Source organism: Micromys minutus (genome assembly GCF_963924665.1).
Source record: "Micromys minutus genome assembly, chromosome: 1".
Classification (NCBI taxonomy): domain Eukaryota; kingdom Metazoa; phylum Chordata; class Mammalia; order Rodentia; family Muridae; genus Micromys; species Micromys minutus.
In genome coordinates, this window is record NC_137969.1 from 95135590 (window position 1) to 95146791 (window position 11202).

At 51.2% G+C, this 11202-nt stretch overlaps 1 protein-coding gene across 1 annotated transcript; it reads right to left on the reverse strand.

Annotated features, from left to right (window-relative positions):
- Window positions 1-5708, reverse strand: LOC308435653 (spermatogenesis-associated protein 31D1-like; the record flags this gene model as incomplete). Its single annotated transcript, XM_080936365.1, has 2 exons — window positions 1-3798; window positions 5523-5708. The coding sequence occupies 2 exons, from the start codon at window positions 5706-5708 to the stop codon at window positions 1-3; spliced, it is 3984 nt and encodes a 1327-aa protein (XP_080792491.1).
- Between the last annotated feature and the right edge of the window lie 5494 nt (window positions 5709-11202).

Here is an 11202-nt window from a genome sequence, read left to right on the forward strand (position 1 = left end):
CTAGGACTTTGGTGGAGAAGCATGCATGGGGGAGGTCACCTCCATCTTAGCTTTCCCTGTAGTGCCACACCCCTCAGGGGCTGTCTGCCCTTGTCCTGGGCTGCAGGGCTCAGCCCTTGGCACTTGAGAGCAGGAAGCCTTGAAGCAGAAGTAGGGAAGCCTCAGCACAGGCTCTGCCTGAGCCTGCAGTTGCACCTCTGGCTGAGCTTCTTCAGACCCCATGAGGGGAGACACAGGTGCCTGGGGACAGGGAAGGACTGTCCCATGCCCGCACCCTAGCTGTCTCCTGAGGACCATCTCAGGGTCTCTCACACATTTCTGAGCTTCAGTGTTCCCACAGAACTCACATCTCCCTTTGATGAGGCTTGTGCCCTTCACAGATGTTAATGGGGAGCAGCCCTTGGCCAGGGACTTTTCCTGGCCCTTGTTTTTCCTTCCAGGGGACAGCCTCTGCCAGAAGCCCTTCACCTGGTTGGTGAGCTGATGTTCTGGAGGCTGACTCTTAGATGTCAGTGCTGGGGAGGATGTGTGTCCTTGGGTTTCCTCCAGTGCCCTGGCCTGAACACAGTGTCTCTTCCCTCTGGTCTGGGATGTCCCTAAGCCTGCGTCCCCCCCACCAAGCTTTCCTGCTTCCTTTGCCAGTGGGGGCACTCCTCTGGCAGCTGGGGGACAGTCCTTGCTCTTGCTCTGGCCTGAAATATATGTAGGGACCCAGGGACCCTGCGGTGGCCCCATGTTGATGCCCACAGTGGGGAAGTGAACATGGATCACCTGAGAAACTGCCATGTCCCCACTGGAGGGGCCCTGGGGTTTGGAAGTCATTTCTTCTGAGGCAAAGGGCATGGCAGGCAGGTCTGGCACCTGGATGTGTGTCCCACCCTCTGAGTTGGGCGTGACTTCTCTGGACACCTGACTTTCAGAGGGAGGTGTCTCAGAGTTGTGGGGAACTGATGTTCCCTGCAGGGACTGACTTGCTGTCACATGGCTTCCTGGGGAGCACAGACCTTGGGTGTCTTTCGAGTTCTTAGTGGACTGTGAGTGAAGACAGGGGAGTTGCTCTCCCTTGAGTAGCTCCACGGACCCCTCAGCCCTGGAACCATCTTCCCAGCTCTTCCTTTCTCCCTGAGCCCCCCGTGTGTTGGTGCTGGAAGCCAGTCTCTCATCTGTTGGCCCATCTGGGTTCGTGGGCAGCTCTGGGCCAGGTCTCTTGTCTGATCCAGACTGTGGCAGGATGCCTCTGTCTGCCATACTGGGCGTCTGGTGCTGGATCGGCTCTCTGCCACCAGGAGCTGTGCTGAGGTCTCTGTCTACACACACCTTCTTGTCCTCAGAGGCTGGCTCTATGTGGCTCACAAGTGAGGTAGCAGGGAGAGGCTTTTGTTGGGTGGGGACTAAATTCCCTGTCCCCGTCTTGTCTCCATTCGTGTTTCTTTGGTGGAACCTGGAGGACTTGTCAGGATCTGATGCAGAAACGCCGTGGGCTCGACCGTGGAGCTGAGGGAAAGGTCGAGATGGCTCTGCTTTTGTCAAGTAGGACTCTAAGGATTCCTCAACCCTTTGTGGAAGGCCAAATGCCATCCTCCTGCCAAAGGTTGTAATGTGTTCTTCCAGCATCTTTTCTTTGCTGGGACTAAGTATCAAGCTGTGTGTGTTCTTTGGCAGCGATTCTTCTTCCCCTGCCAATGGTGGCAGATCTTTCATTTGTCCAGGGGAGGTCTCCGGTGGAGTCTGCGGTATGTTCCTAGAATGCCTGGACCTGTCCACGGAGCTGGGGAGCTTGCCTTCACTGATTTCCCTGCTCTTCTTGTTCAGGTGTTTTCCCAGGACATTTCCCGTTCCGTTCTGTCTCTGGTTCACCTGTGAAGAGCCTGAAGACTTGGAAGAGTTTCTGCCTGCATGACTCTTTTGGTGTGTCCTCGAGTAAGATTGCAGACTGTTCTGTGAAGCCTCCTGGTTACCCTGGGGCTGGTCATTTTGACCAATATCTTGAGTGTATATCTGTCCTTTGACCCCAGTCTCCTGTGGAGAACGACTTTCGGGCTTCAGATTGTGACAGCTTTCAGATCCTCTGTGAACAATCTCCTGTGAGTCCTTGTCATGGTTCTTAAAGAAAGGGATCCATGAGAGTCCACGGCACTTCCTTGACTCAGACAAGTTAGGCAGTTCTGCCTGAGGACACATGAGTGACCGGGACTCGTCAATCCTGTGGGGCAGGCCCCAGCGGTGTTGGATGAGTCTCTTTCGAAGATGGTGTTCTAGTTTCTTCTGGAGCTCACTGGTGAGGGGGAAGTCTCCTGGAAGGATGGGTCTGGGAGCATAGGCCTTGGAGGAGCGACTTGCCAACAGGAACTTGGGAGGTGAGGGACAAAAAGCGTCCTGGGATTTTTGGATCACAAGGGGTAAACCCCACACCCTCTCTTGCTCTTTTTTCAAGATGTTGTACTCCAAGGAGTGCACCGCAGAAGGGCTGAGAAGCTGCTTGTCTCCCTGAGGTCTGTGAAAATGCACCCCACAGTTCCTCAGCTGAGACTGAGAAGAAAGTGTCAAGACTGAGACCTGAGGTTGGGGTTGAGGCTGAGGCTGTGACTCGGCCTCGGCGGGAGGGTTGATTTGGGGATGAAACTGGGGCGAGGTCTGTAGCCAGGTCTGTGGCTGATATACAGACAGAGGTGTGGAAAACATAACCGCATGGGAATAGTCAGCAATGGAGGCCTCAGCCATACTGTTGAAGCAGGCAAAAGTTGAGGAACGGTCATAGCAGGTAGTAGTAGTAGGACTCAGGGCCTCGCTGTGTAGAGAGGGGGGGCCCCAGAAGAGCTGGGAGGGTTTAAGCTCCTCATGGTCTTCAGAAGTCTTGGAGTGAGGGAGCTGCGGGTGCTTGAGCTTGCCTTTGCTGCTTGCTGAAAGAGAAGCCGCCAAATCCTGTGGCTCAACCAATGACTCTCCCGGGGGCAGCTTCTCCGAAAAACTGGGTGACCTTATGAAACGTCCTTTGTTCTCGTCCTCCTTTGCCATCAGAACATCATGCCCCTTCTTGTCTAGCCTTTTGGGGAGTTTCAGAGCTTCAGAGTTGGGGGAAAAGAGGAGGTCGGGCTCTAGGTGGTAGGCCCTCGTGTCTTCCTGCAAAGAGGTTTGAGAGACACGGGGCTCTGGGAGATGCCGGTGAAAGGAGCTTTCCGAATCTGAAGGGAACTGGTTGTCAGCAGCATGCTGCTGCTGAGAGGCCTCTGGCATAGCTCGTCTTAGATAGCCAGTGCCTCTGGCCGGTGGGACATTCGTGGACATCCCGTTGAGTCTGTCCACCAGGGATCTGGTGGCCTCCGGTTGGAAGACCACTTCTGACTTGTGCCCCTCTTTTGTTGGAAGAGGAAAAGAGGCAAGTGGATAGGGTGGGGTGGAGTCCGGTAGGTGTGTAAGGTTGGAGGGAAGTGTGGACTGGGGTCTCAGAGAGTCACCAAGTGGTGTAGACAAATAGAACCCTTCTAAGGCGGCGATGTGGTTAAGTGACAGGATGGATTGGACCTGTGGTAAAGGCTCCTGTGGACAGACTGGCGCTGAATGCCATGCCTGGTTTTCTAGGAGCAGAGAGGAGAGAGTAAACGAGGCCTCTGTCCCAGGAGCTGTGGGAGCCACGAAGAAGTGAGAGGCAGCACCATCTTTGAGGATGGCCTGGGAGAGCTGATGACCGATATCACCAGATCTGTCACACTCAGGGAAGAGAGGACCTCCGTGTAGTAGTTCATTGCAGGTGGCATCAGAGGGCTCTCTTGGAGGGCTATGGGAGACACGAAGGTCAAACTATCATTGGGGCCAGCCTGTGGAAATGAGAGCCTGCTAGTCTAGCCTGTTCACACTGCCCTGTCTGTCCATGGCTGTCCTCTGTGACCTCCTCCCATGGCCTGTTGCTATGTGCACCCCTCCCCTGAAAGGTTGGGTGGCACTGGACCCTTGGGAAGCCTGAGGATTGTGGGGAAAGGGACCAGGAAAGAAGGGAAGCAAATCACCTTTGCTGGGTTATCTGTGGCTCCCTTCTCTGCTCTGCTTCTCTCTGGCAAGTTCTCCAACCTAAAATAAGCAAGATGGTGAATTATTGGGAATGGAGGTAGCACATAGCAAGCATTGAATGGGTGTATGCCTAGGGAAAACACTGAGGGTAGTGATTCCAAAAGTTCAGAAAAGCAACAAGTGCTCTGTAAGAACACTCAGATTGCTCACACTTTCACACTTGCTGCACAGATAGCAATCCCTCCCCTCTCATGTTGTCAAGAGTGCCACTCAAAACTACTGCAGGGAACTCTGCTCAGTGGTTTCCTCATGGCTATCAGCTCCCAGGAAGGAAGTAGGGGACACAGTGTCAGGAGACTTAAGCTGTGCTTCAAAGCAGCCGGTGCCCCCCTGCACATCTCTAAGGATCCCCAATGATCCCCCAAAGACTGTCACTCCCCCTTGCACATCTGACAGGGGCCCAAGGGGCCATCCCTGTCTTCAAGTGAGTCCTTCCTCACAGAGCTCCTCTCTCTGTTGATTAAGGGACTATGTATAGCAATTAACACCCTGGGAACATAAACCTAGACAGCTATGGAAGGCACACCACAGGGAGCCCTGAGGACAAGTCAGAGGCAGACACCTACCTGCAGGGGTTTGCCTTTTCTTCTTCCTTTTCTTCTGTAGCTGTCAACAACAGAAAATAAACTCAGGAACTCGATGATTATGTCTCTCTTCCCAAGAGACTCAGAATCCCACTGACCAAGTAACTCCTAAGACCCACTGAGCAATGAGACATGTTTGCTTTATTAACTGGGAACGTGGCTGCTTATTCCCACTCTCCTCCTTTGGGAAACGAAAGAACAGTGTGGGGTTCTTTCTGAGAGGTTTGCAGCTGTGTTGCTCATGAGGATTACCAGTCCTAGAGTGAAAGACTGGGCTCCATGCTCTCTTTGGATGATGCCTTCAACATTCAGCACTGTGATCCTGACCATGGTCATCATGGAAGAGGGGAGGGGAAGGGACACATGATGTGAGAGTAGATCATAGGTTCCATTGTTAGGAGAGACTGTTCTCATTTCCAGAGCCCAAAGACTGTACCTAATCCATTAGAACCAGTTTTCTACTCAGAAAGGAAGCTGAATATGGGTTCCAGATGGGAATCTGATTCCTCCTTGATCCCTCTCATGCCCTAGGTCAGTGGTCTCCTCTCTGCTCCCTTCTTCCCCTCTTCTCTCCTCTCCTCTCCTCTCCTCGCCTCTCCTCTCCTCCTCTCTCCTCCCCTCTCCTCTCCTCCCCTCTCCTCCCCTCTCCTCTCCTCTCCTCCCCTCTCCTCTCCTCCCCTCTCCTCCCCTCTCCTCTCCTCCCCTCTCCTCTCCTCTCCTCTCCTGTCCTCTCCTCCCCTCCCCTCCCCTCCCCTCTTCTCTCCTCACTCATTCATCTCAGACATCCCTCTGACAGCCAACCTCCTCCCACACCAGAGAACACAAGTACAGCCCAGCAATGAAGACTCTTGGGAACTCACCACACATCCTTACCTTTGGGGTGTCTTTCTTTCTCCACAGCAACTGTGTAAGCAGTCTCAATATCAGGTAGCTGATGTACAGAAACAGTAGCCCCAGTCCGCTCAGAAGAGTGTAGCTGAGGTCTGTGTGGTAGGAAGCTGAGCCAAGAGTCAGCCATGTCTCAGTGAGATCATTCAGAGATGAGAGAATGCTCTCCATAGTATAAACACCATGGCTGCCTGAGGTGCCTGATGCTGAGGGTTCATGGGCTTGACTAGAGTCCCAAGCCTGCATCACAGAGCAGGGGAGAGTCACAAGGGTTTCTGAGGGTGGGGATGAGGGTGTGTCCAGCCCTTCCCCCACCCCAGGAGCTCCTCAGAGTCCTCTGCCCAACCCCAACCTTGCTTGCCCCCTGTTTCCATCTGCCTTTTCCTCACACCAGACTCCTCAGGGGAACTTCCTGCTATTACATCAGCAGCCTCACTGTCACCCAGTCCCCTTGCTGTTTGGTCCTCAGCAGTTCCAGTGCCACGTGGTTCCTGGGGTTCTGCTTTGCTGTGACATTTACTGTCTCAGGAGAGTAATGTCATCAGACAGATGTTACATGCAAAATGGCTGTCCCCTCCTTTAACATGGGATCTGTGACTCTAGGTTCCTCCACACATCTTTCCAAATGTCAGTAACTTTTGTGTATGAATCAGCTTATAACATCTTTAATTAGAAGAGCAGGATTAAATCATAAAACTGACTTTTCACAAATTTCCCTCAATTGGCCAAAGGATATGTGCGCATGCCTGTGTGTGGCGCAGAATGGATACTCAACCCCCAAAAGCTTCACTAACCAGAAAAAAAAAAAGTAAATGTGTTGCAGGAATTTGCAACCCCAATAAGCTATATAAAAAACACACAACTCAGTTATATTTATGAGCTACATGCCTAAATTGGGCAGATTTAGTGCTATACTAGCTTATTCCCCAGCTATGACACCCTTGCTCCTGCATTCCCCCCACCCTGGCTACATGGTTCTTCTCTATCTTGGCTTCCTCCCCCTATTCTTCCATTCTCTCTTTCCTCTCTAGTTCTCCCCTTTCCCCTCTTCCAAAACCTCTCATCCCACCTTCCTCTCCCTTGCCCAATCACAGGCTCTAGCCTTTATTAACCAGTTAGAATGGGAAGAAGGCTCACATGAAGTCAGCTGATAGCAGGTTTGAGGGTGGGGTGTGGGGGGGTGAGGGGTGGGGGGTGGGAGGGTGGGAAGCCCCTCTTGAGGAAGCAGAATTAACATCAGAATCCAAACAGCACCAAGTCAACTCACAACATTAACTTACACCAAGGATACCAAGAAGTTTTAGTTCTAAGCATTTTACATTTATATTGGTGGTTTAAATGTGGCTTCACATGGAGAGACTCATGAGAAAGTCAGATCCAAGATACTCAGGGTGAGTGTGATTAGGAGACCAGAGAGGTTCTGGTGGGAAGAATGCTGAGCTGCCGAATTTAAGGGAAGGCTGGAGCAACTGAGAAAACAGGATTGATCCCAGGGCAGGCTGGAGTGGACTAGATTGATTTGTCTATGGAGCAGGAACTAGATAATTGGCTCCATAGGGTCCCCTGGAGATCGTTGCCCAGTAGGTAGACTATGGCCAGGTCGGAAACACTGAGCACAGAAGATGGAGGCTCACTAGAAGGGGTGGACCAGAGTGGGCAACAGGCCAGGGGATACTAGGATAGTATAAGGCAAGGAGAGGAACATACTTCGTGGACTAGGGGAAGCTGGGAAATGGGACTCACTGGGTAGACTCTGAGTTGGGAACAGCATGCTGGGTAGAATAGGGTCAGACCAGGAATGTGGTACTCAGGTTCACGAAGATGAGCTGGAGATCACTGCGGTCCAGCTGTGTAGGTAGTGCGAGCATGGAGTGTGTTGTAGCTGGGAAACAGTACGGTCTGCATGCACAAGCAGCAACTGTAGAATGAAGTGCAACAGAGACAATGGAGGGAGGGTGTGGGATGTGTGCTGGAGGCTCCACACAGATCTCTTGTCATGGAGGGAGAATGGTTTCTGCTGGTGCTGGGTCCTGCTAGGTGTGTAGGTTCAGGCGAAGGGGAGAGGTACTATGGGGGGGGGCAGTTCTTCTGCCTCCGCTGCTACCCAGGGTGCAGGGGAACTTCAGGAGAGGAGATCTCTTCCCAAGCGGTGGTGTTACAGCTCTTATGACAGAAACTCTCAGATGATGGAGTAATTCCTGCACACCTTTAATTTTTGACAGGCCTTGTATATATAGTTTTGCGATGACTCTGAATCTGACAAAAGGTACTTTTTATTGGCTTGGCCTGAGAGCTTGGGAATACTTCATCTACTTATTTGGGGATGTGGTCCTGCTTCTGTCTTAAACCTACAGCACCTGCAGAGGAATAACTTGAGGTGTGGCCTACTCAACTCAAACCTCATTACAGGGGACTGTGGGGGGGGAGCTGTAGCTGCGAGGGGTGGGGGGGTGGTCTCTTGGGAGACTGGGAAGCTCCTGCCATCTTCCCTTCGGGTCCCTGGTCTTCTACTTATCTCAACCAAGAATCAGGGTACCCTTCACCAACAATTGCCCCACAGGAGTGAGAGAGACGGGGTGAGTGAAGGAAAGGTGTGTGTTGTTAGAACAGAGGCAGTAGGGACAGAAGGCCGTGGGTCTGGAAGGTGAGGAACAGAGCACACTGAGGGGCTCAAGGCAATACAATGGTTGGACTGTTTGACTGCAGGACAACAGAGCCAAGGATAAGTCAGGCACCAGTGTGGGCAAGCATCCAGGAGGCATGATCTTGAGTGAGCAGGAGAGGCGCAGCCTGGTGGACAAGGGCATGTAGGCTGAGATGAGGAACGGGCTATAACGGATAGAAACGTGGCTGACATGAGTTTTGGAACTCTGCGGGGCTGGCAATAGAGCACACCAAAGACAGTGGTGTGGGGATGATGTCAGCTGTCATTCGAGACTCTGAAGACTAGGTTAGGTCGAAGAAGTAAGTACTCCGGTGTGACTGGTGTGGCTTGGGAAATGGGGAAGGCTGGGGGACAGAGGGCATGGCACAAGGGGCTGAAGGAGTTACCAGGAGGGGATGGATGGAAAGAAGTAGACTGGGATGAACTGGGGAACAGGATGGGCTGTGTCACGTACAGCCACAGTTTAGAGTGCGGTGGGAAGCAGGGAGTGCCAGGTTGAATAGGGTCCGTGTGGTCAGGATCAGTCTGGTATGTGAAGAAAAGCAGACTATACCAAGGCACACATACAGTGCAAGCTAAAAGCTAGGACACAGCAGACTTAGGGGAAGTGGGGTGGACCAGCAGGAGGAGAAGAGGACCCAAAATGTACTGGGTGGACAGGGTATAATCAATGGCTCATAGGGGAATGGCCAAGTAAGCCAGAGATGGGAAGACAGAGGGGACTGGTGAGACAGGCAGGATGGTAATTGTCTTCGGGTTTCTATTCCTGAACAAACATCATGACCAAGAAGCAAGTCGGGGAGGAAAGGGTTTATTCAGCTTACACTTCCACATCACTCTTCATCACCAAAGGAAGTCAGGAATGGAACTCAAGCAGGAGCTGATGCAGAGGCCATGGAGGGGTGTTACTTACTGGCTTGCTTCCCCTGGCTTGCTCAGCCTGATTTCTTATAGAACCCAGTTCTACCAGCCCAGAGATGGCACCACAATGGGCTGGGTGCTCCCCCCTTGATCACTAGTTGAAAAAAACGCCTTACAGCTGGATCTCATGGAGATATTTCCTCAAGGGAGGCTCCTTTCTCTACGATAACCCCAGCTTGTGTCAAGTTGACACAAAACCAGCCAGTACAGTAGTCAAGAGACACTGGATTAAATTGGTATAAGAGGCATGGGAGGCCCTTGTGTCCCCATGTATTAGGAACATCTAGAATGTTAGCATACAAGGTTGTTCCTTCAAGGGAAGAAACACAAAACCTGTTACCCACCCAGAAGGCTAAGAACAGATGTGCATTCTAGCCTCGTGACCTTTGTACCATTTGTGTGACTGAAGGCCACCAGACCCTCCCCCAGAGCCTCACCATAAGCTTGCTTTTCTTCAGCCAATCTACAGAACCTGTCTTTATGGACCCTGTCCTGTATTCTTGTTTGTTTTCCAGGACAGGGTCTGTCTATGTAGCTCTGGTTATTCTGAAAGTTGCTCTGTACATCAGGCAGATTTTATCAAACTCGGAGATCTGCCTGCCTCTGCCTCCCTCAATACTCAGCTTGGCTTGTATTCCATGTACTTCACAAAGAGTTTTGATGTAGTCGTGCATGGTCGTGCACTTCAAGCTCTGGTGTTACATGAGATTGAGTTAATTATCACCAGGAAAAGTTTTCACCCAATTGAGCCTTGCTTAAATATGCCTAAAATAAACCTGGGGTCAGACTCCAGAAGTCTGAACCAACACTAGTTACTCTGTTGAAACAACGTGTTTTCTTTGGGGGGGGGGTTGGGAGGGTCAGCTGCGGAAACCCCCCACAAATTGGCAAAGGAACAAGCTTACAGGCAAAGGCCCAATGAGGGTAAGTAGTTGAACCGTGCAATTTGTAGGCTGGCCAGAGTCAGATAAGAGCCAGTGGGTTTGCAGGGACAGCTGGAGGTCCAGCAGACTCTGGTGACTTGCAGAGTAAGCAGGGCTGAGTACACCAGAGTGTGCTATAAGGACCAGGACAGGCTTCACAGACAAGGCTGGGGTGGTGGCTGCGCCACATCGGGATCTGTGGTACAGGAGAGTGTCTGCTGTCTTTCCCATAGAATGACCATCTGTCTTCTTCCTCTACCCATCACCAGGGTCTCTTTTTGTCTACTGAGGAATGTTGCAAGAACAGTAAGACATTTGTTTCCTCAATAGAGCCATCTGGGATTATCTAGAACAAAAAGTCCTTACAAAGCCACCATTCCTATTGTGAGAAAACAAAGAAACAGTGGGGAATATCCTGGAATTCATTTACAGGGAAATTTGATGGATGGCTTAAGAAAAGAGAAACCTGGGCTGGAGAGATGGCTCAGTGGTTAAAAGCACTGACTGCTCTCCCTGAGGGCCTGAGTTCAAATCCCAGCATCCACATGGTGGCTCACAACCATCTGTAATGGAATCTGATTCCCTCTACTGGAGTGTCTGAAGACAAAGACTGTATATGAAATAAAATCTTAGGAAGAGAAAGAAAGGAAAACTGTGTATTCATGGCATACCTCCTAAATAGTTCATGAATCATATCTGGTATATCACATATCTGTGTTCATGTACCTGTTCATGTGCGTGTATGCTGGTCACCAGTATGGGAAGCCAGTATGTACCAGTATGGCTCCATGGAAAAGTTATGGTACTGTAGGGAAAGAGGTTGAAGAGAGAAAAAGGCTCTTGGCCCCTGGTTTTATGACGTCCCTTGTCACAGGAAAGCTGTCTCCTCTACCACATGTACCATTACCTGCCCAAAGCAACATGCCAAGTGACTGTGGAATTAACAGTGGGAAACCATGACCTTCCAAAGCTTTTATCCTCAGCCCAGGTATTTTATCACAGGTATTCATTTATGAAGACTATCATACATGAGCCATGTCTAAACCAGCATGCGATGCTGGGAGGGAGGCAGTGAAGCCATTTTAAATATCCAAGTCTATTCATCAGGAGAATGGTATACCAGAGCCTCAGCCCAAATTCTTTTTTTTTTTTAAGT